The 25,700-nt window shown below is 43.1% G+C and overlaps 1 protein-coding gene across 2 annotated transcripts in view; it reads right to left on the minus strand.

Moving 5' to 3' along the window:
• Window positions 1-4,258: 4,258 nt before the first annotated feature.
• Window positions 4,259-25,700, minus strand: part of LOC128687203 (tubulin alpha-1D chain) — a 34,489-nt gene continuing 13,047 nt past the window's right edge. Inside the window, exons 2-9 of one of the 2 annotated variants that reach the window (XM_070098479.1) lie at window positions 18,142-18,364; window positions 15,734-15,898; window positions 14,559-14,695; window positions 13,947-14,146; window positions 12,368-12,542; window positions 9,908-10,060; window positions 6,914-7,077; window positions 4,259-5,532 (exon numbers count right to left, since the gene is read on the minus strand). In XM_070098479.1, the coding sequence (XP_069954580.1) occupies window positions 5,394-5,532; window positions 6,914-7,077; window positions 9,908-10,060; window positions 12,368-12,542; window positions 13,947-14,146; window positions 14,559-14,695; window positions 15,734-15,898; window positions 18,142-18,364 (1,356 nt within the window). In that variant the 3' untranslated portion in view covers window positions 4,259-5,393. Of the gene's footprint in view, window positions 5,533-6,913; window positions 7,078-9,907; window positions 10,061-12,367; window positions 12,543-13,946; window positions 14,147-14,558; window positions 14,696-15,733; window positions 15,899-18,141; window positions 18,386-25,700 lie in introns of those variants that run through there. The other variant, XM_070098478.1, reaches the window with a different exon arrangement.

Consider the following 25,700-nt stretch of genomic DNA (forward strand, 5'->3'; position numbering starts at 1 on the left):
TCACCATGGGCAACATTGATGCAAGGTTGTGCCTGCTCACCATGGGTAACATTGATGCAAGGTTGTACCTGCTCACCATGGGCAACATTGATGCAAGGTTGTGTCTTCTCACCATGGGCAACATTGATGCAAGGTTGTGTCTGCTCACCATGGGCAACATTGATGCAAGGTTGTGTCTTCTCACCATGGGCAACATTGATGCAAGGTTGTGTCTGCTCACCATGGGCAACATTGATGCAAGGTTGTGTCTTCTCACCATGGGCAACATTGATGCAAGGTTGTGTCTGCTCACCATGGGCAACATTGATGCAAGGTTGTGTCTTCTCACCATGGGTAACATTGATGCAAGGTTGTGCCTGCTCACCATGGGCAACATTGATGCAAGGTTGTGTCTTCTCACCATGGGTAACATTGATGCAAGGTTGTGTCTTCTCACCATGGGCAATATTGATGCAAGGTTGTGCCTGCTCACCATGGGCAACATTGAGGCTGTATGATACAGAGGATACTCACTTGCATGTTGGGGTGCTACAACGTACATGACTGTTCAAGCCTAGTGACGTGTCACAATGATGAGCCCTAGTGACGTGTCACAATGATCAGGCCTAACGACGTGTCATGATGATCAAGCCTAGTGATGTATCACAATCATCAACCCTAGTGACGTGTCATAATGATCAAGCCTAGTGACGTGTCACAATGATCAGGCCTAGTAACGTGTCACAATGATCAAGCCTAGTGACGTGTCACATTGATGAGGCCTAGTGACGTGTCACATTGATGAGGCCTAGTGACGTGTCACATTGATCAGGCTTAGTGTTGTGTCACAATGATCAGGCCTAGTGACGTGTCACATTGATGAGGCCTAGTGACGTGTCACATTGATGAGGCCTAGTGACGTGTCACAATGATCAGGCTTAGTGTTGTGTCACAATGATCAGGCCTAGTGACGTGTCACATTGATGAGGCCTAGTGACGTGTCACAATGATCAGGCTTAGTGTTGTGTCACAATGATCAGGCCTAGTGACGTGTCACATTGATGAGGCCTAGTGACGTGTCACACTGATGAGGCCTAGTGACGTGTCACACTGATGAGGCCTAGTAAAGTGTCACATTGATGAGGCCTAGTGACGTGTCACATTGATGAGGCCTAGTGACGTGTCACATTTATGAGGCCTAGTGACGTGTCACATTGATCAGGCTTAGTGACGCGTCACATTGATGAGGCCTAGTGACGTGTCACATTGATGAGGCCTAGTGACGTGTCACATTGATCAGGCTTAGTGACGTGTCACATTGATGAGGCTTAGTGACGTGTCACACTGATGAGGCTTAGTGTTGGGTCACAATGATCAGGCCTAGTGACGTGTCACATTGATGAGGCCTAGTGACGTGTCACAATGATCAGGCTTAGTGACGTGTCAAAATGATCAGGCCTAGTGACGTGTCACACTGATGAGGCCTAGTGACGTGTCAAAATGATCAGGCCTAGTGACGTGTCAAAATGATCAGGCTTAGTGACGTGTCACAATGATCAGGCTTAGTATTGTGTCACAATGATCAGGCTTAGTGACGTGTCACACTGATGAGGCCTAGTGACGTGTCACAATGATCAGGCTTAGTGTTGTGTCACAATGATCAGGCTTAGTGACGTGTCACATTGATGAGGCCTAGTGACGTGTCACAATGATCAGGCCTAGTGACGTGTCAAAATGATCAGGCTTAGTGACGTGTCAAAATGATCAGGCTTAGTGACGTGTCACAATGATCAGGCTTAGTGATGTGTCACATTGATGAGGCCTAGTGACGTGTCACAATGATCAGGCTTAGTGTTGTGTCACAATGATCAGGCTTAGTGACGTGTCACAATGATCAGGCTTAGTGACGTGTCACAATGATCAGGCTTAGTGTTGTGTCACAATGATCAGACTTAGTGACGTGTCACATTGATCAGGCTTAGTGTTGTGTCACAATGATCAGGCTTAGTGGTGTGTCACATTGATCAGGCTTAGTGGTGTGTCACAATGATCAGGCTTAGTGACGTGTCACATTGATCAGGCTTAGTGTTGTGTCACAATGATCAGGCTTAGTGACGTGTCACATTGATCAGGCTTAGTGGTGTGTCACATTGATCAGGCTTAGTGGTGTGTCACATTGATCAGGCTTAGTGTTGTGTCACAATGATCAGGCTTAGTGACGTGTCACATTGATCAGGCTTAGTGGTGTGTCACATTGATCAGGCCTAGTGACGTGTCACATTGATCAGGCTTAGTGACGTGTCACATTGATCAGGCTTAGTGGTGTGTCACATTGATCAGGCCTAGTGACGTGTCACATTGATCAGGCTTAGTGGTGTGTCACAATGATCAGGCCTAGTGACGTGTCACATTGATCAGGTTTAGTGACGTGTCACAATGATCAGGCTTAGTGGTGTGTCACATTGATCAGGCGTAGTGACGTGTCACATTTATCAGGCTTAGTGACGTGTCACATTGATCAGGCTTAGTGGTGTGTCACATTGATCAGGCCTAGTGACGTGTCACATTGATCAGGCTTAGTGGTGTGTCACAATGATCAGGCCTAGTGACGTGTCACATTGATCAGGCCTAGTGACGTGTCACATTGATCAGGCTTAGTGACGTGTCACATTGATCAGGCTTAGTGGTGTGTCACATTGATCAGGCCTAGTGACGTGTCACATTGATCAGGCCTAGTGACGTGTCACATTGATCAGGCTTAGTGACGTGTCACAATGATCAGGCCTAGTGACGTGTCACATTGATCAGGTTTAGTGACGTGTCACATTGATCAGGCCTAGTGGTGTGTCACATTGATCAGGCCTAGTGACGTGTCACATTGATCAGGCTTAGTGACGTGTCACATTGATCAGGCTTAGTGACGTGTCACATTGATCAGGCCTAGTGGTGTGTCACATTGATCAGGCCTAGTGACGTGTCACATTGATCAGGCCTAGTGACGTGTCACATTGATCAGGCTTAGTGACGTGTCACATTGATCAGGCTTAGTGGTGTGTCACATTGATCAGGCTTAGTGACGTGTCACATTGATCAGGCTTAGTGTTGTGTCACAATGATCAGGCTTAGTGACGTGTCACATTGATCAGGCTTAGTGGTGTGTCACATTGATCAGGCCTAGTGACGTGTCACATTGATCAGGCTTAGTGACGTGTCACATTGATCAGTCTTAGTGGTGTGTCACATTGATCAGGCCTAGTGGCGTGTCACATTGATCAGGTTTAGTGGTGTGTCACATTGATCAGGCTTAGTGGTGTGTCACATTGATCAGGCCTAGTGACGTGTCACATTGATCAGGCTTAGTGGTGTGTCACAATGATCAGGCCTAGTGACGTGTCACATTGATCAGGCCTAGTGACGTGTCACATTGATCAGGCTTAGTGACGTGTCACATTGATCAGGCTTAGTGGTGTCACATTGATCAGGCCTAGTGACGTGTCACATTGATCAGGCCTAGTGACGTGTCACATTGATCAGGCTTAGTGACGTGTCACAATGATCAGGCCTAGTGACGTGTCACACTGATCAGGCCTAGTGACGTGTCACATTGATCAGGCTTAGTGACGTGTCACATTGATCAGGCTTAGTGGTGTGTCACATTGATCAGGCCTAGTGACGTGTCACTCTGATCAGGCCTAGTGACGTGTCACAATGATCAGGCTTAGTGACGTGTCACATTGATCAGGCTTAGTGGTGTGTCACATTGATCAGGCCTAGTGACGTGTCACATTGATCAGGCTTAGTGACGTGTCACATTGATCAGGCTTAGTGATGTGTCACATTGATCAGGCTTAGTGACGTGTCACATTGATCAGGCTTAGTGACGTGTCACATTGATCAGGCTTAGTGACGTGTCACATTGATCAGGCTTAGTGACGTGTCACATTGATCAGGCTTAGTGGTGTGTCACATTGATCAGGCCTAGTGACGTGTCACAATGATCAGGCTTAGTGACGTGTCACATTGATCAGGCTTAGTGGTGTGTCACGTTGATCAGGCCTAGTGACGTGTCACATTGATCAGGCTTAGTGACGTGTCACATTGATCAGGCTTAGTGACGTGTCACATTGATCAGGCCTATTAACATGTTACAATGCTCAAGCCTATTAACACGTCACATTGATCAAGCCATGTCACAGTGATCAAGCCTAGTAACATGTCACAGTGACCAAGCCTAGTTAAGGTACAGATAGACTATTCCTTGATCAACGATATAGATAGATAGTCTTAACTATTTTTTATTGATATCTCTGTACTTAAATATATTAAAATGTATGGATAAGATATCTTTATCTTTCTCTAAGGAAACTACACGTACACCAGAATTATCTTCCTAAATCAAATTTTAGATGAGGGTCTATCAAAGTCCTGAAATAGAAGTTTGTAGTAACCCAAGTGTCTACTGTAGCTGTTGTTGTTGTTGTTGTTGTTGTTGTTGTTGTTGTAGTCAGGGGCAACGAGTGTATATAAGGTATAATCATAGTTAACTATCGCAGTGGTTGTTAGTCATGTTCACACCTGAATGTAGTTAGATTTACTGGACTGTGGTGATAGTAGTAGTAGTAGTAGTAATAGTAGCAGTAGTAGTAGTGGTAGCAGTAGTAGTAGTAGTAGTAGTAGTGGTAGCAGTAGCAGTAGTAGTAGTAGTAGTGGTAGCAGTAGTAGTAGTAGTAGCTTTGGTAAGTCATTTAACTGTAGTAGTAGTAATATTTTATTGTAGTTATAGTAGTACTTGTAGTGATTATAGTCAGTGGATTGTGGTAATAGTGGACTGTAGTAGTAGTCACTGGATTGCAGTAGTAGTAATAGTCATTGGATAGTAATAGAAGTAATATTCATTGGATTATGATAGTACTAATAGTGGTAGTGGTGGTGATTAGATCTATTGGATTATAGTAGTTGTTATAGTCACTGGATGGTAGTGGTAACAGTAGTAGTGGTGGTTATAGTCACTGGATTGTAGTGGTAACAGTAGTAGTGGTGGTTATAGTCACTGGATTGTAGTGGTAACAGTAGTAGTGGTGGTTATAGTCACTGGATTGTAGTGGTAACAGTAGTAGTGGTGGCTATAGTCACTGGATGGTAGTGGTAACAGTAGTAGTGGTGGTTATAGTCACTGGATGGTAGTGGTAACAGTAGTAGTGGTGGTTATAGTCACTGAGTCACTACACTACATGGTTAAGTAGTTATATTCGTCTCTATAATAATGTTCGGGTCATCTGGATATGTCACAGTCTTGGACAGTTACTGTTGTGGTTATCGTATTCCTGGTGCGGTACTGTAGAGGTTGTCGTCGTCATCCTGGGTAGCTAGCTGCCCTGGAGGTTGACTGAGGTGCTGCTGCTGCTGGAGGTTGTCTAATACTCCTGCCCCTCCTCCTCCTCGCCCTCACCCTCAGCAGAGTCGAGTCCCACTTCCTCGTAGTCCTTCTCGAGGGCTGCCAAGTCTTCACGGGCCTCTGAGAACTCACCTTCTTCCATTCCTTCTCCAACGTACCTACAACCATTAATGGAACTGAATACCTTGTGTCAAGACTAGGGACTGACCCTCTTATATTAAGACTAGGGACTGACCCTCTTATATCAAGACTAGGGACTGACCCTCTTATATCAAGACTAGGGACTGACCCTCTTATATCAAGACTAGGGACTGACCCTCTTATATCAAGACTAGGGACTGACCCTCTTATATCAAGACTAGGGACTGACCCTCTTATATCAAGACTAGGGACTGACCCTCTTATATCAAGACTAGGGACTGACCCTCTTATATCAAGACTAGGGACTGACCCTCTTATATCAAGACTAGGGACTGACCCTCTTATATCAAGACTAGGGACTGACCCTCTTATATCAAGACTAGGGACTGACCCTCTTATATCAAGACTAGGGACTGACCCTCTTATATCAAGACTAGGGACTGACCCTCTTATATCAAGACTAGGGACTGACCCTCTTATATCAAGACTAGGGACTGACCCTCTTATATCAAGACTAGGGACTGACCCTCTTATATCAAGACTAGGGACTGACCCTCTTATATCAAGACTAGGGACTGACCCTCTTATATCAAGACTAGGGACTGACCCTCTTATATCAAGACTAGGGACTGACCCTCTTATATCAAGACTAGGGACTGACCCTCTTATATCAAGACTAGGGACTGGCCCTCTTATATCAAGACTAGGGACTGACCCTCTTATATCAAGACTAGGGACTGGCCCTCTTATATCAAGACTAGGGACTGACCCTCTTATATCAAGACTAGGGACTGACCCTCTTATATCAAGACTAGGGACTGACCCTCTTATATCAAGACTAGGGACTGACCCTCTTATATCAAGACTAGGGACTGACCCTCTTATATCAAGACTAGGGACTGGCCCTCTTATATCAAGACTAGGGACTGACCCTCTTATATCAAGACTAGGGACTGGCCCTCTTATATCAAGACTAGGGACTGACCCTCTTATATCAAGACTAGGGACTGACCCTCTTATATCAAGACTAGGGACTGACCCTCTTATATCAAGACTAGGGACTGACCCTCTTATATCAAGACTAGGGACTGACCCTCTTATATCAAGACTAGGGACTGGCCCTCTTATATCAAGACTAGGGACTGACCCTCTTATATCAAGACTAGGGACTGGCCCTCTTATATCAAGACTAGGGACTGAATACCTTCAATCTAAGGTAAGGGATTGAAAATCTTTTATGAAGACTAAGGAATTGGTAATAGCTCTTACCTTGTACAAACCTTTGTGTACAGAGAGAGAGAGAGAGAGAGAGAGAGAGAGAGAGAGAGAGAGAGAGAGAGAGAGAGAGAGAGAGAGAGAGAGAGAGAGAGAGAGAGATTTGATAGGTGATATACTAACCAGTGGACGAAGGCTCTCTTGGCGTACATAAGATCAAACTTGTGGTCAAGCCTGGCCCAGGCTTCAGCGATGGCTGTAGTATTGGAGAGCATACAGACTGCCCGGGCTACCTTAGCCAGGTCACCACCAGGTACCACCGTGGGAGGCTGGTAGTTGATACCAACCTGCAACACATACATCATGGCTCAGAACATTACACAGGCACATAATGAGCCGTAAACTTGATAGCAAAGCAAGTTACAGTGGTAATTAACTATTTACATGCTTCTATCTGGTTACAATCGTAATGAATTACTTCAAGATATAAATTAGGTAATGCCTTATTTACAGTGGGAAAGTCAGGGTATATTCCAGAATGGTTCGTAATGTACCACTGTGGATAATATATTCCAGAATGGTTCGTAATGTACCACTGTGGATAAAATATTCCAGAATGGTTCGTAATGTACCACTGTGGATAAAATATTCCAGAATGGTTCGTAATGTACCACTGTGGATAAAATATTTTGACGTAAATAAAACATTTCTGAGTGAGTTGTCTCTGATTTCATTAATTTTAGCGCACTCCAGTACATAATGACGCAGGGTGTGACGCACTCCAGTACATAATGACGCAGGGTGTGACGCACTCCAGTACATAATGACGCAGGGTGTGACGCACTCCAGTACATAATGACGCAGGGTGTGACGCACTCCAGTACATAATGACGCAGGGTGTGACGCACTCCAGTACATAATGACGCATGGTGTGACGCACTCCAGTACATAATGACGCAGGGTGTGACGCACTCCAGTACATAATGATGCAGGGTGTGACGCACTCCAGTACATAATGATGCAGGGTGTGACGCACTCCAGTACATAATAACGCAGGGTGTGACGCACTCCAGTACATAATGACGCAGGGTGTGACGCACTCCAGTACATAATGATCCAGGGTGTGACGCACTCCAGTACATAATGATGCAGGGTGTGACGCACTCCAGTACATAATGATGCAGGGTGTGACGCACTCCAGTACATAATGACGCAGGGTGGGTGTGACGCACTCCAGTACATAATGACGCAGGATGTGACGCACTCCAATACATAATGATGCAGGGCGTGACGCACTCCAGTACGTAATGACGCAGGGTGTGACGCACTCCAGTACATAATGACGCAGGGTGTGACACACTCCAGTACATAATGACGCAGGGTGTGACGCACTCCAGTACATAATGACGCAGGGTGTGACGCACTCCAGTACATAATGACGCAGGGTGTGACGCACTCCAGTACATAATAATGCAGGGTGTGACGGACTCCAGTACATAATGACGCAGGGTGTGACGCACTCCAGTACATAAAAATGCAGGGTGTGACGGACTCCAGTACATAATAATGCAGGGTGTGACGGACTCCAGTACATAATAATGCAGGGTGTGACGGACTCCAGTACATAATGACGCAGGGTGTGACGCACTCCAGTACATAATAATGCAGGGTGTGACGGACTCCAGTACATAATAATGCAGGGTGTGATGGACTCCAGTACATAATAATGCAGGGTGTGACGGACTCCAGTACATAATAATGCAGGGTGTGATGGACTCCAGTACATAATAATGCAGGGTGTGACAGACTCCAGTACATAATAATGCAGGGTGTGACTTGCGACCCCTGAATGGGTCACAATGTATATAATGTATATTACCTGTTCATATAATTTTATATTGCTTATATTTGCGATATTAGCTAAATCGTAAATATATATTGCTTTATATTATTATTTGATTTAGTTATATTATTAGGTAGGATGTAACATTTATATATTATTCAGTGCTCATAGTTCGAGTGTTAAGTAGCTGTCGGTCTTGTCTATCACTCTGCTTGTTTCGCTGCCAGCTTCTCTGTAGTTGCTGGGCAGCAGCAGTCCATGGAGTCACGTGATCAGCGTGGGGTGATCACACCTCACCTGGGAGGAGAGACTGCCTGGCCTGTGCTCGCTCTTTTCTGTTTGACGTGGCTTCCAACAAGACGTCCCTCTCCAGCTCTCCATTGATGGCCCTTGTTGGAAGATCGTCTCTGTCGCTTTCTTGTTGTTGGTTCTGTGTAACTGTTCAGAACATAGCCTAGACTTAGTGATTTTCGACGTTGTACTGAGGTTGTGTGTCACAGACACTCTGAGCAACTCATGTCCTGAGCTGTAGCTTCTGACCTGGTATCTGTGTACTGTCACAGTCGGGGATTTTCTTATGCTGAACTTAGATTCAGTAGTATGGGAGTTTTGTGACTTTTGTGGAGGATCTGCAGATGGTCCCTACTTAGTGTCGTTATATTATCTCCTTGTTCCTGATTCTGTTTCGCTGTTGCTTGTTATATTGCTATTGGGCTTAACAGTCGTTTTATTGTTCAAGCAAGCTGTTCTGATTGCCAGGTTGGTCAAGAAGTTAGTTTATGTGAGGACTTTTAGTCAGTCACTGGTTAAGTCTAGTCGAGTCTTGAGACATAGCGAACAACTTAGAGCACTTACACACATACACACAAACTTACTTGTATATATTAATATTATGTTATTAAATGCTAACAATGTACTAGACGGTACTTAAAAACCATAAAGATGTGATATGTGCCTTCACAATACTACTGTACACGAGAGAAGTGTAGCAACTTGTATCCTATTATATTCTTTGAAAGCATATAACTTAGCCTGTGCGTCAGTTCTATCATGCATCTGAAGACCGATGTGAGATGGAACCCACAGCAGGTGGACTCTGACTCCACTGTCCACAATCCTACCATACACTACAACCAGGTGAGTGAGCACACACTGGGACAAGTGGTTGGTGAACCTTGAACTGGGACAGTTGATAGGTGAACCTAGCAATGGGACAGATGGTAGATGAACCTAGAACCGGGACAGGTGGTGGTAGGTGAATCTAGAAATGGGGCAGGTGGCAGATGAATCTGGAACTGGGTTATGGAGGGTAGGGGATATGGGCAGATACCCACCTTGAAGCCAGTAGGGCACCAGTCTACGAACTGGATGGTTCTCTTGGTTTTAATGGCAGCAATGGCAGCGTTGACATCCTTGGGAACCACGTCGCCGCGGAAGAGAAGGCAACACGCCATGTACTTGCCGTGACGGGGGTCACACTTGACCATCTGTAACATAACGCAGCTGGTGAGACGTAGGGGGTCAATCTTAACCATCTGTAACAACACAGCTGGTAACACATGGGTCACAATCAATCGTCTTTAACATAACTTGAGTACTGAGACAGCAAGGCACCAGCATCAGGCTGGTGAAAGCACCAGCATCAAGGGCCTCGGAACCTTGATGCCGCTAAAGGGGTCGTGATCAAAGCGGATCACTCCTGCACCCTTTACGCTGCCCATACGGGCTTAGCTCTTCTCTGTGATAATAACCTTTTTTTTTATCAGAAAGCTGGCTTGAAAAGGTATTAGTAACACAGGGGTCACTGGTGGTTACGAGGCGGGGCCCAGGAGCTAGTATTGTCGTCACAGTTGATGTTAACAAACGTGGAGTCTTCTGGCTGGTGGAAATAAGGCAATTTATTGTCAGTGTAAACAGTCAGGTGTTATCTGTCAGCTAGTGTAAACAGACACTGTCAGCCAGTGTAAACAAAGACACTGTCAGCTAGTGTAAACAAAGACACTGTCAGCTAGTGTAAACAAAGACACTGTCAGCTAGTTTAAACAGACACTGTCAGCTAGTGTAAACAAAGACACTGTCAGCTAGTGTAAACAAAGACACTGTCAGCTAGTGTAAACAAAGACACTGTCAGCTAGTTTAAACAGACACTGTCAGCTAGTGTAAACAAAGACACTGTCAGCTAGTGTAAACAAAGACACTGTCAGCTAGTGTAAACAAAGTCACTGTCAGCTAGTGTAAACAAAGTCACTGTCAGCTAGTGTAAACAAAGACACTGTCAGCTAGTGTAAACAAAGTCACTGTCAGCTAGTGTAAACAAAGACACTGTCAGCTAGTGTAAACAAAGTCACTGTCAGCTAGTGTAAACAAAGTCACTGTCAGCTAGTGTAAACAAAGACACTGTCAGCTAGTGTAAACAAAGTCACTGTCAGCTAGTGTAAACAAAGACACTGTCAGCTAGTGTAAACAAAGTCACTGTCAGCTAGTGTAAACAAAGTCACTGTCAGCTAGTGTAAACAAAGACACTGTCAGCTAGTGTAAACAAAGTCACTGTCAGCTAGTGTAAACAAAGACACTGTCAGCTAGTGTAAACAAAGTCACTGTCAGCTAGTGTAAACAAAGACACTGTCAGCTAGTGTAAACAAAGACACTGTCAGCTAGTGTAAACAAAGACACTGTCAGCTAGTGTAAACAAAGACACTGTCAGCTAGTGTAAACAAAGACACTGTCAGCTAGTGTAAACAAAGACACTGTCAGCTAGTGTAAACAAAGTCACTGTCAACTAGTGTAAACAAAGTCACTGTCAGCTAGTTTAAACAGACACTGTCAGCTAGTGTAAACAAAGACACTGTCAGCTAGTGTAAACAAAGACACTGTCAGCTAGTGTAAACAAAGTCACTGTCAGCTAGTTTAAACAGACACTGTCAGCTAGTGTAAACAAAGACACTGTCAGCTAGTTTAAACAGACACTGTCAGCTAGTGTAAACAGACACTGTCAGCTAGTGTAAACAGACACTGTCAGCTAGTTTAAACAGACACTGTCAGCTAGTGTAAACAAAGACACTGTCAGCTAGTATAAACAGACACTGTCAGCTAGTGTAAACAAAGACACTGTCAGCTAGTGTAAACAAAGACACTGTCAGCTAGTGTAAACAAAGTCACTGTCAGCTAGTGTAAACAAAGTCACTGTCAGCTAGTATAAACAGACACTGTCAGCTAGTGTAAACAAAGACACTGTCAGCTAGTATAAACAGACACTGTCAGCTAGTGTAAACAAAGACACTGTCAGCTAGTTTAAACAGACACTGTCAGCTAGTGTAAACAAAGACACTGTCAGCTAGTTTAAACAGACACTGTCAGCTAGTGTAAACAAAGTCACTGTCAGCTAATGTAAACAAAGGCATTGTCAGTTAGTTTAAGGGCAGTGTCTTGTGTCAGCTGGTGCTGGAGACTGTCAGCTGGTGCTGGAGACTGTCAGCTGGTGCTGGAGACTGTCAGGTGGTGTGACCAGGTGCTGCACCTGTCTCACTCATCTACGTGTTGATACTCTATACCATTATGATGTCAGTACCTGGTTGATAGGTTGAGAGATGTCAGTATCTGCTTTACAGGTTAGATGTCAATACCTGGTTGACAGGTTGAGAGATGCCAGTACCTGGTTTACAGGTTAGATGTCAGTACCTGGTTGACAGGATGAGAGATGTCAGTACGTGGTTGACAGTTTGAGAGATGTCAGTACCTGGTTGACAGGTTGAGAGATGTCAGTACCTGGTTGACAGGTTGAGAGATGTCAGTACCTGGTTGGCAGGCTCAAAGCAAGCGTTGGTGATCTCAGCAACGGAGAGCTGCTCATGGTAAGCCTTCTCTGCAGAGATAACTGGAGCATAGGTGACGAGAGGGAAGTGAATGCGAGGGTAGGGCACCAGGTTAGTCTGGAACTCCGTCAGGTCTACGTTCAGGGCGCCATCAAATCTGTGGGATACAAGGGGCCTCACTACCAGCACATACAAATACACCATCCTGGTAAAGGAGGGCCTCACTTTACAGCGCTTCACTTCACAAGTGTTTCGCTATTGCAGCGGTTTTTTATTATACCCATTCTTCATTTATACAGACTTCCTGCAATAAATATATTCATCACTCACTATAAGCTAAGGGCGAAAATATTTTAAGGTAAGTAATGTGTTTACTGTATATTCATTTTTTAGGCCTAGTTCTATTGCTCACTTAATATATGGCAGTGCAAACACTTTATCTGGCTCTTATATGCCTTTAAAAGTTTAAAAAAACAGTAGTCCGGAACTTAACCTGCTGTATAAGCGGGGCCCTCCTGTATACTAGCCTGCTGTATAAGCGGGGCCCTCCTGCATACTAACCTGCTGTATAAGCGGGGCCCTCCTGTATACTAGCCTGCTGTATAAGCGGGGCCCTCCTGTATACTAACCTGCTGTATAAGCGGGGCCCTCCTGTATACTAGCCTGCTGTATAAGCGGGGACCTCCTGTATACTAACCTGCTGTATAAGCGGGGCCCTCCTGTATACTAACCTGCTGTATAAGCGGGGCCCTCCTGTATACTAACCTGCTGTATAAGCGGGGCCCTCCTGTATACTAACCACACCGGGAAATAGAGTACACAGGGACAGTTTATTCACTGGGACTGTTGCATGCTTGAAGACTACATGTACTCGAATGAGCCACAGAAATGCCATTACTAGAACCACAAAAACTACTCACTCAGCATACTGGACAAGGAAGGGTCTTCTGATGATGATCAAACTAAATGCAAGATATGTGGCCAGGCATATGGTCACTGTCTTGAACACTATGTGCTTAATTGTCCACTTATTGAGGAATACAGAGACAGACAGTATAATAACCTATGTGACATGTCAAAATATCTTACTAATGAAGATAATATACCAGATATAATAAGCAAATTTCCTAAATTTGCTTGTAACAGATAAGCGAACTGTTGATATATTAAATCCAAATGTACACCTGTTAACTCCTTTTGAGGCCTAGTTCCTAGTCCTATTGTGTATCCATATGCTCTTGCGCTACCGTCCACAGGATGGATATATATGACCTGCACAATAAACTTGCCACTTCAGTGCCAAAATTTAAAAAATCTAATCTGTGATTAATGGACGTACTGCACATACCTATGAAGATAAAAAGATAAATACTTAATCTTAAGCGTTAAACCCATGTGGGTTATTCAGTGCAAGACGTGGTGGAGGCTTGATCCTCCGTCTACTGAGCGCGAGGCAGATGTGCTTCCTATTTGTAAAACGAATACCCATGAAGATATATATTGAAGGAGGGAATTACAAAGTGAAGGAGGGACATAATGGTGTAGGAAGGTAGATAGATACCTGAGGGAGGCGGTGATGGAGGAAACGATCTGACCAATGAGACGGTTGAGGTTAGTGTAGGTGGGACGCTCGATGTCCAGATTCCTGCGGCAGATGTCGTAGATGGCCTCGTTGTCCACCATGAAGGCGCAGTCAGAGTGTTCCAGCGTGGTGTGCGTCGTCAGGATAGAGTTGTAGGGCTCGACTACTGCTGTAGCTACCTGAAGCAGGGGCAGAAGTAGAGCTTTTACTGAAGGAACTTCACAGAGGAACATTACTGAGACACGTCACTTGTGGAACACTCTTCTCTAGTCAGTGAGTTTTTGTTGATCTACTCTACTAGCTTTTGTTTATGTTTTTATGTGAGGCGCTACACCCGTGTGGATCATTCAACACAGGCAGTTGTGGAGGCTTGATCCACCGTCAGGTAATCAGAAGGTACACACGATAACAAAGTGTACTTATCCACTTGTACTGTACTATCCTGCTTATCACTGAGAGAGTATGCAAACAACTCTTTACACATCTACAACACCCTGATACACTCACAACATCTGCCATCCATTTAACACCTAGCACTTCATTCTAACACCTGAGGGGCTGGGAGGGAAGAGGTGGGATTAGTATCTGTACCTGAGGGGCTGGGTAGATAGCAAATTCCAGCTTGCTCTTCTTGCCGTAGTCGACAGAGAGTCGTTCCATAAGGAGGGAGGTGAATCCGGAGCCAGTGCCACCTCCGAACGAGTGGAAGATGAGGAACCCTTGCAGACCTAGACAACACCACATAAACATCAATAACAATATGGGATATTTCTAGCTATTCCCCAAGGGGATACACATCAATAACATCTATGAAGATATTTCCAGATATTCTCCAAGGAAAACCTAATACTCATTTGGAAATAGAATAGTCGATGAATGGAACAGTCTACCTAATAGGGACATAGAAGCTAAAACCTTGGGTAGCTTCAAATTTATGTTAGATAAATACACGAGTAAGAGGGATTCTTACGTTCTTATAACATCTAAATATAAGATATTTCTAGATATAACTCAAAGGGAACCTGCAAGCGACTGCCTGGATTTTTTCATTCAGCTTTTCGTTATTAATTTCTCTCGTAACTCGAGAAGGCGTCATCCGATCGGCTTCAAATTGTCAAAGCTGGTTTGTGGTTACTAGGTTCATATTCTAGAAATACTTTGAATATGTGTGTGCCCTACGACCAAAGTTGTAGGGTCTATTCCAACATTCCTGGAATAAATAATTTCCAAATTCCTCTGCTGCTTATTTGTGAACTTTAAGACTACCAGTACACTGCTATGTGGACCACAACATAACCAGTACACTGCTATGTGGACCACAACATAACCAGTACACTGCTATGTGGACCACAACATAACCAGTACACTGCTATGTGGACCACAACATAACCAGTACACTGCTATGTGGACCACAACATAACCAGTACACTGGTGCGTGGACCACAACATAACCAGTACACTGGTGCGTGGACCACAACATAACCAGTACACTGGTGCGTGGACCACAACATAACCAGTACACTGGTGCGTGGACCACAACATAACCAGTACACTGGTGCGTGGACCACAACATAACCAGTACACTGGTGCGTGGACCACAACATAACCAGTACACTGGTGCGTGGACCACAACATAACCAGTACACTGGCGCGTGGACCACAACATAACCAGTACACTGGTGCGTGGACCACAACAAGACCTACCTACACTTGTCTATGGTCTAATAGTCACAGCTGAACAACGGTCTGCGGACCACAAGACTCACCTGTACACTGGTCAGCCAGCTTGCGAACCTTCTCCAGGACCACATCAACAATCTCTTTGCCGATGGTGTAGTGACCACGAGCGTAGTTGTTAGCAGCATCCTCCTTACCAGTGATAAGCTGCTCTGGGTGGAACAATGCACGGTACGTGCCCGTACGAACCTCATCTATGGGGTGAGGAGAAACACGGTACATTTGTGGGTATTAAGCCTACTTCATTTAATGTATTAATCAGTGGTCTTCCACCTTCCAAACTGAACCTTCTGCCATACTTGTTGATCTCAGGCTTGTGGAAACTACGAGCACACAGTATAATTGTAACTGACTATTTCCTCATTACTAAGACCTGGATGTAGCATGCTGGTGTATGAAGGCAGGCGCAGATATATACAAATTATTAAGAATGAGGTCACAATTAATCTTTGGTAGATTCAGTTTCAGATAGGTCTCCAGGACCATGGCAAAGTTGATGAATCGACTAAAACAAACATTCAATAAGAGAATGTTGAAAATAGCTTAGGTTAAAAAAAATAATTGCGTAACATTATCAGAAAGGAACTAGCAAACAAGATCTGAAGAAACTAGAACAGTACAGACAGGAACTAGCAAACAAGATCTGAAGAAACTAGAACAGTACAGACAGGAACTAGCAAACAAGATCTGAAGAAACTAGAACAGTACAGACAGGAACTAGCAAACAAGATCTGAAGAAACTAGAACAGTACAGACAGGAACTAGCAAACAAGATCTGAAGAAACTAGAACAGTATAGATAGGAACTAGTAAATAAGATCTGAAGAAACTAGAACAGTACAGACAGGAACTAGCAAACAAGATCTGAAGAAACTAGAACAGTACAGACAGGAACTAGCAAACAAGATCTGAAGAAACTAGAACAGTACAGACAGGAACTAGTAAATAAGATCTGAAGAAACTAGAACAGTACAGATAGGAACTAGCAGATTTGTTAACCATCATAAAATGCATCAAGTATATATGGAGGCAGTAACACTGTCAGTAGACTGCAAGATGTTGTTACGGCTACACTAAGATTGAGTTATAAGAGAGGGACAGTCAGACACTTGTGTGTGGACAGTGTCATACACTGATGTGCGGGGAGACGTGTCATACACTGGTATGCGAAGTGTCATACACTGGTGTGTGGAGAGTGTCAGACACTGGTGTGTGGACAGTGTCATACACTGATGTGCGGAGAGACGTGTCATACACTGGTATGCGAAGTGTCATACACTGGTGTGTGGAGAGTGTCATACACTGGTGTGTGGACAGTGTCATACACTGATGTGCGGAGAGACGTGTCATACACTGGTATGCGAAGTGTCATACACTGGTGTGTGGAGAGTGTCATACACTGGTGTGTGGACAGTGTCATACACTGGTGTGTGGACAGTGTCATACACTGGTGTGTGGACAGTGTCATGCACTGATGTGCGGAGAGACGTGTCATACACTGGTATGCGAAGTGTCATACACTGGTGTGTGGAGAGTGTCATACACTGGTGTGTGGAGAGTGTCATACACTGGTGTGTGGACAGTGTCATACACTGGTGTGTGGACAGTGTCATACACTGTTGAGTGGAGAGTGTCATACACTGGTGTGTGGAGAGTGTCATACTCTGGTGTGTGGACATTGTCATACACTGGTGTGTGGACAGTGTCATACACTGGTGTGTGGACAGTGTCATACACTGGTGTGTGGACAGTGTCATACACTGGTGTGTGGACAGTGTCATACACTGGTGTGTGGACAGTGTCATACACTGGTGTGTGGACAGTGTCATGCACTGGTGTGTGGACAGTGTCATACACTGGTGTGTGGACAGTGTCATACACTGGTGTGTGGACAATGTCATACACTGGTGTGTGGACAGTGTCATACATTGGTGTGTGGACAGTGTCATACACTGGTGTGTGGACAGCGTTATACACTGTCTGTGGACAGTGTCATACACTGGTGTGTGAACAGAGACAGTGATACTGACCTATGACAGAGGGATACTGACCTATGACAGATACTGACCTATGACAGAGGAATACTGACCTATGACAGATACTGACCTATGACAGATATTGACCTATGACGGAGGGATACTGACCTATGACAGATACTGACCTATGACAGATACTGACCTATGACAGAGGGATACTGACCTATGACAGAGGGATACTGACCTATGACAGATACTGACCTATGACAGAGGGATACTGACCTATGACAGAGGAATACTGACCTATGACAGAGGGATACTGACCTATGACAGAGGGATACTGACCTATGACAGAGGGATACTGACCTATAACAGAAATACTGAATGACAGATACTGGCCTATGACAGAAGGATACTGACCTATGACAGAGGGATACTGACCTATAACAAACGGATACTGACCTATGACAGAGGGTTCCAGGTCGACAAAGACTGCCCTGGGGACGTGCTTGCCTGAGCCCGTTTCACTAAAGAAAGTATTGAAGGAGTCATCACCGCCTCCCACAGTCTTGTCAGAGGGCATCTGACCATCAGGCTGGATGCCATGTTCCAGGCAGTACAGTTCCCAGCAGGCGTTGCCGATCTGTACACCAGCCTGGCCCACATGTACACTGATGCACTCTCTCTGTGAGGGGTAAACATACATAGTATTAGCTATGTACACCAGCCTGGCTCACGTGTACACTAATGTACACTGTGAGTTTACCTGGAGTTTATCTGGAAAGAGTTCCGGGGATCAACGCCCCCGCGGCCCGGTCTGTGACCAGGCCTCATGGTGGATCAGAGCCTGATCAATCAGGCTGTTACTGCTGACTGCACGCAATCCAACGTACGAGCCACAGCCCGGCTGGTCAGGTACCGACTTTAAGCGCTTGTCCAGTGCCCGCTTGAAGACAGGGGTCTATTGGTAATCCCCCTTATGTATGCTGGGAGGCAGTTGAACAGTCTCGGGCCCCTGACACTTATTGTGTTGTCTCTTAACGTGCTAGTGACACCCCTGCTTTTCATTGGGGGGGATGTTACATCGTCTGCCGAGTCTTTTGATTTCGTTGTGAGTGATGTTCGTGTGCAAGTTCGGTACTAGTCCCTCTAAGATTTTCCAGGTGTATATAATCATGTATCTCTCCCGCCTGCGTTCCAGGGAGTACAAGTTCAGGAACCTCAAGCGCTCCCAGTAATTGAGGTGTTTTATCTCCGTTATGCGCGCCGTGAAGGTTCTCTGTACATTTTCTCGGTCAGCAATTTCACCTGCCTTGAAAGGTGCTGTTAGTGTGCAGCAATATTCCAGCCTAGATAGAACAAGCGATCTGAAGAGTGTCATCATGGGCTTGGCATCCCTAGTTTTGAAGGTTCTCATTATCCATCCTGTCATTTTTCTAGCAGATGCGATTGATACAATGTTATGGTCCTTGAAGATGAGATCCTCGGAAGTGATCACTTCCAGGTCTTTGACGTTGGTTTCTCGCTCTATTTTGTGGAAGGAATTTGTTTTGTACTCTGATGAAGTTTTAATTTCCTCGCGTTTACCATATCGGAGTAATTGCAATTTCTCATCGTTGAACTTCATATTGTTTTCTGCAGCCCACTGAAAGATTTGGTTGATGCCCGTGTGGAGCCTTGCAGTGTCTGCAATGGAAAACACTGCCATGCAGATTCGGGTGTCATCTGCAAAGGAAGACACGGTGCTGTGGCTGACATCCTTGTCTATGTCAGAAATGAGGATGAGGAATAGAATGGGAGCGAGTACTGTGCCTTGTGGAACAGAGCTTTTCACCGTAGCCGCCTCAGACTTTACTCTGTTGACTACTACTCTTTGTGTTCTGTTTGTGAGGAAATTATAGATCCATCTACCAACTTTTCCTGTTATTCCTTTAGCACGCATTTTGTGCGCTATTACGCCATGGTCACACTTGTCAAAGGCTTTTGAAAAGTCTGTATATATTACATTTGCATTCTTTTTGTCTTCTAGTGTATCTAGGACCTTGTCGTAGTGATCCAGTAGTTGGGACAAACAGGAGCGACCTGCTCCAAACCCATGTTGCCCTGGGTTATGTAACTGATGGGTATCTAGATGGTTGGCGATCTTGCTTCTTAGGACCCTTTCAAAGATTTTTATGATATGGGATGTTAGTGCTATCGGTCTGTAGTTCTTTGCTATTGCTTTACTGCCCCCTTTGTGGAGTGGGGCTATGTCTGTTGTTTTTAGTAACTGTGGGACGACCCCCGTGTCCATGCTTCCTCTCCATAGGATGGTAAAAGCTCGTGATAGGGGCTTCTTGCAGTTCTTGATGAACACGGAGTTCCATGAGTCTGGCTTTGTTCGAAGTCATTTGGCGTCAGGATAATATCAGATAGGTTTGTGTTTACCAAATTCTGTGGCTCTCTCATAAAAAATTCATTTAGATCTTCGACTCTCAGTCTGGTTAGCGGCTTGCTAAAAACTGAGTCATATTGGGACTTGAGTAGCTCACTCATTTCCTTGCTGTCATCTGTGTACGACCCATCTACTGGATGTTGTTCTCGACTTTGATTTGGCATAAGAAAAGAAATACTTTGGGTTTCTTTCGATTTCATTTATGGCTTTTAGTTCTTCCCGCGATTCCTGACTCCTATAAGATTCCTTTGGCTTTAGTTGGATGTTTGCTATTTCTCTGACCAGTGTCTCCCTACGCATTTCAGATATATTGGCCTCTTTTAACCGCTCTGTTATTCTTTTCCGTCGCCTGTAAAGGGAGCGCCTGTCTCTTTCTATTTTGCATCTACTCCTCCTTTTTCTTAAAGGAATAAGCCTTGATCATACATCGAGTGCCACCGAGTTAATCTGTTCTAGGCATAAGTTTGGGGTCTGTGTTGCTTAGTCTATCTTCCCAGCTTATATCGTTTAGGACTTGGTTTACTTGGTCCCACTTTATGTTCTTGTTATTGAAGTTGAATTTGGTGAAGGCTCCCTCGTGACTAATCTCATTATGTCGGTCTGGGGCTCCGCGCATACATGTCTGAACCTCGATTATGTTGTGATTTGAGTATAGTGTTTTTGATATGGTGACATTTAGTATCAGATCATCATTATTAGTGAAGATGAGGTCGAGTGTATTCTCCAGTCTAGTAGGCTCTATTATTTGCTGGTTTAAGTTGAATTTTGTGCAGAGATTTAAAAGCTCGTGTGTGTGTGTGAGTTCTCGTCAGAGCTGCCTCCTGGTGTTATCACTGCAACAACATTATTTGCTATATTCCTCCATTTTAGGTGCCTCAAGTTGAAATCCCCTAGGAGCAAGATGTTGGGGGCAGGAGATGGAAGATTTTCCAGACAGTGGTCAATTTTCAACAGCTGTTCCTGGAATTGCTGGGACGTTGCATCCGGAGGCTTGTAGACTACCACAATGACTAGGTTTTGATTCTCGATCTTTACTGCTAAAACTTCCACTACGTCATTTGAAGCATTAAGCAGTTCTGTGCAAACAAGTGACTCTGCGATATACAGGCCAACCCCCCTCCCTTTTGCCTGTTCACTCTGTCGCATCTGTATAGGTTGTAACCTGGGATCCATATTTCGTTGTCCAAGTGATCCTTTATGTGGGTCTCTGTGAAAGCCGCGAACATTGCATCTGCCTCTGCAAGCAGTCCACGGATGAAAGGTATTTTGTTGTTCGTTGCTGGCTTTAGACCTTGTATATTTGCAAAGAAGAATGTCATCGGACTGGTGGTATTGGTGGTACTGGGGAGGGGGGATTTTTTTCCGGCACTAATATCTGTATCTGTTGGTTTGGAGTGGAGGCCATCGACTGTGGTTCCACTCCAGAAATGACTGTAGCGGTAAATACGCATAGAATTAGCTACTGTACATCAGCCTGGCCCACTTGTACAGTGACGCACATTGTGAAGGAGAACACACATAGTATTAGCTACTGTACACCAGCCTGACTCACATGTACACTTTTGTACACTGTGAAGGAGAACACACATAATATTAGCTACTGTACACCAGCCTGACTCACGTGTACACTGATGTACACAGTGAAGGAGAACACACATAGTATTAGTTACTGTGCACCAGCTTGGTTTACGTGTACACTGATGTACACTGTGAAGGAGAACACACATAGTTACTGTGCACCAGCCTGGTTCACGTGTACACTGATGTACACTGTGAAGGAGAACACACATAGTATTAGCTACTGTGCACCAGCCTGGTTCACGTGTACACTGATGTACACTGTGAAGGAGAACACACATAGTATTAGCTACTGTGCACCAGCCTGGTTCACGTGTACACTGATGTACACTGCGAAGGAGAACACACATAGTATTAGCTACTGTACACCAGCGTGGTTCACGTGTACACTGATGTACACTGCGAAGGAGAACACACATAGTATTAGTTACTGTACACCAGCCTGGTTCACGTGTACACTGATGTACACTGTGAAGGAGAACACACATAGTATTAGCTACTGTACACCAGCCTGGTTCACGTGTACACTGATGTACACTGCGAAGGAGAACACACATAGTATTAGTTACTGTACACCAGCCTGACTCACGTGTACACTGATGTACACTGTGAGGGTAAACTTACACACAAAGTATTACCTAAAACATCACTGTCAAATATAGAAATTCAGTAATAATTATGTAACCAAAAACGACTCCTTCCTCTCCCCCCCCCCCCGAGAAAAGGCGACTGGAAAAGATAATAATACACAGATTAAATTTCTGTGAGACTCGAACGCCACATTGACAGTTGTCAACACAGCAGCAGTGAGGGCGGAGATGTACTGTTATATTCCCTCGTTTACTCCTGTATTATGGCGAGAACTGTACAGCTCAGGAACCATGTTCTTGTTCTGTGTGACGAGGTGCGTCACCTAGAACAGTGTGACGGGGGCAATAATCGCCAGGATTTACGAATATAAGGATTATGTTAGAGATTTCCCGAGAGCAGCTCCTCCCCCGAGAGCAGCTCCTCCCCCGAGAGCAGCTCCTCCCCCGAGAGCAGCTCCTCCCCCGAGAGCAGCTCCTCCCCCGAGAGCAGCTCCTCCCCCTCTCTGTATCACGTATTGAGTTCAATTATTATTATTATTGTTGTTTTATAAGTTATATTTTTACTACTTTTATGATTATTATTGTTATAACTATTATATTATAAATATTGTTGCTGTTATCATTATTTCTTTTATTATTAGTAGTATATAAGAATTACTGCTATCGTTATTACTTATTATTATTATTTTATAAGTATTGATATTGTCGTTATCACTTATTATTATTATTTTATAAGTACTGATATTGTCGTTATCACTTATTATTATTTTATAAGTATTGATATTATCGTTATTATTTTATAAGTATTGATATTATCGTTATTATTATTTTATAAGTATTGATATTATCGTTATTATTTTATAAGTATTGATATTATCGTTATTATTATTTTATAAGTATTGATATTATCGTTATTATTATTTTATAAGTATTGATATTATCGTTATTATTATTTTATAAGTATTGATATTATCGTTATTATTATTTTATAAGTATTGATATTATCGTTATTATTATTTTATAAGTATTGATATTATCGTTATTATTATTTTATAAGTATTGATATTATCGTTATTATTATTTTATAAGTATTGATATTATCGTTATTACTTATTATTATTTTATAAGTATTGATATTATCGTTATTACTTATTATTTTATAAGTATTGATATTATCGTTATTACTTATTATTATTTTATAAGTATTGATATGATCGTTATTACTTATTATTTTATAAGTATTGATATTATCGTTATTACTTATTATTTTATAAGTATTGATATTATCGTTATTACTTATTATTATTTTATAAGTATTGATATGATCGTTATTACTTATTATTTTATAAGTATTGATATTATCGTTATTACTTATTATTATTTTATAAGTATTGATATGATCGTTATTACTTATTATTTTATAAGTATTGATATTATCGTTATTACTTATTATTTTATAAGTATTGATATCGTTATTACTTATTATTATTTTATAAGTATTGATATCGTTATTACTTATTATTATTTTATAAGTATTGATATTGTCGTTATTACTTATTATTATTTTATAAGTATTGATATTGTCGTTATTACTTATTATTATTTTATAAGTATTGCTTTTATCGTTATCACTTATTATTATTTTATAAGTATTGATATCGTTATTACTTATTATTATTTTATAAGTATTGATATTGTCGTTATTACTTATTATTATTTTATAAGTATTGCTTTTATCGTTATCACTTATTATTATTTTATAAGTATTGATATCGTTATTACTTATTATTATTTTATAAGTATTGATATTATCGTTATTACTTATTATTATTTTATAAGTATTGATATTGTCGTTATTACTTATTATTATTTTATAAGTATTGCTTTTATCGTTATTATTATTATTTTATAAGTATTGATATTGTCGTTATTACTTATTATTATTTTATAAGTATTGCTATTATCGTTATATCACTTATTATTAAATTAAAACGTCACTTAGCTGAAATAGGGTTTAATAGGGTTAACAAGGATCACTGATGGTTAGGGTACCACTGGGTTAAGATATCAACAGGTACCATTGGGTTTGTTTACCATTGGATTAACGCAGCAGTTTGTTAATGAATAGTGGACACACATGGAACTTCTTGTCTGTTAACTTGTTGGTATTGTATACCATTAATAATAGTGAGTTATTCATGGTACCATTGTGTTAATCACAGTTGCATCATCTAAGGTCACTGTTATCATATGTAATAAGTATTATCTTGTGGCAAGTGGCTTGTCCAGTGTCTGTTGGCTTAGCAGAGGCTTGAAGAATGACGCACTTGTGGAAACGTTTCGCCAGTTAGTGGCTTCTTCGGTCCAATACAGAAGAACGGTAGAAGATGAATAGTAGTTTGAGGTAATCAGTCCCCAGCCTAGAGTTGACGTGTTCAGTCTATCAATCTTGAGAACAGTACAGCATATGCGCGGAGAAGTGGCTTATATACTGCAGACAGGTAAGTTGAAGCAGGAGACGGCGGAGTCAACAGTGGAAAAATCCCAGGTGGAGGTAGGTCATGACTAGGTTAAGCACTGAAGAATTTCCTGTATCAAGATCCTGGTATGTTGCTATGTCTGATAGTGGATTTGTCAGTTCGGTTTACTCAGTGTTTATACCTGGAGGGTATTCCAGCCCGCTTCATGACCAGGTCTCGTGGTGGATCAGGGCCTGATTAACCAGGTTGTTATTGCTGGCCGCACGCAATCCAGCATACGAACCACAGCCCAGCTGGTCAGATACTGACCAGCTTGATCACGCCAGCAATTTATATAACACTGAGAAAGATGTGGTTATTCAGATTATTAATCCTAATGACTACCAAGCCAGGATAAGCCAAGAAAACCAAGCAGTCTGGCTTATTTTCAGTGTGGTGCTTTGTTCCTCCTTCCGAGGATGCCACCCACAACAGTCTGCTAACACCCAGTTACCTACTTACAGCAAGATAAACAAAGGCGACATGCGTTAATAAGCCTAGACGCCACATCCTAGTCCAGGATTAAAACTCGTTTTTTTTTTATTGTTGTTTTTTGTGAGCCGATGGTAAGAAAAGATTTTTGTTCGGATTTCTAACCGCGGAGTGTTAGCCACCCAGGATAACCCAAGAAAGTCAGTGCGTCATCGAGGACTGTCTTATTTCCATTGTGGTCCTTCAGTCTAGTCCCTCAGGATGTGACGCACAACAGTCAACTAACATCCAAATACCTACTTGCTTGTTAGGTGAACAGAGACAACAGGCGTAAGGAAACACGGCAAATGTTTCCACCCTTACCGGGGATAGAACCATGGTAGGTTTTTTTTTTTTTTGGGAGGGAGGGAGAGTCGGGGGAGGGTGAACCGGGGGGGGGGTCATCCTAGCTCGGTGGGAGACAGCAGT

The sequence above is a fragment of the Cherax quadricarinatus genome, chromosome 62 (genome assembly GCF_038502225.1).
Source record: "Cherax quadricarinatus isolate ZL_2023a chromosome 62, ASM3850222v1, whole genome shotgun sequence".
Lineage (NCBI taxonomy): Eukaryota > Metazoa > Arthropoda > Malacostraca > Decapoda > Parastacidae > Cherax > Cherax quadricarinatus.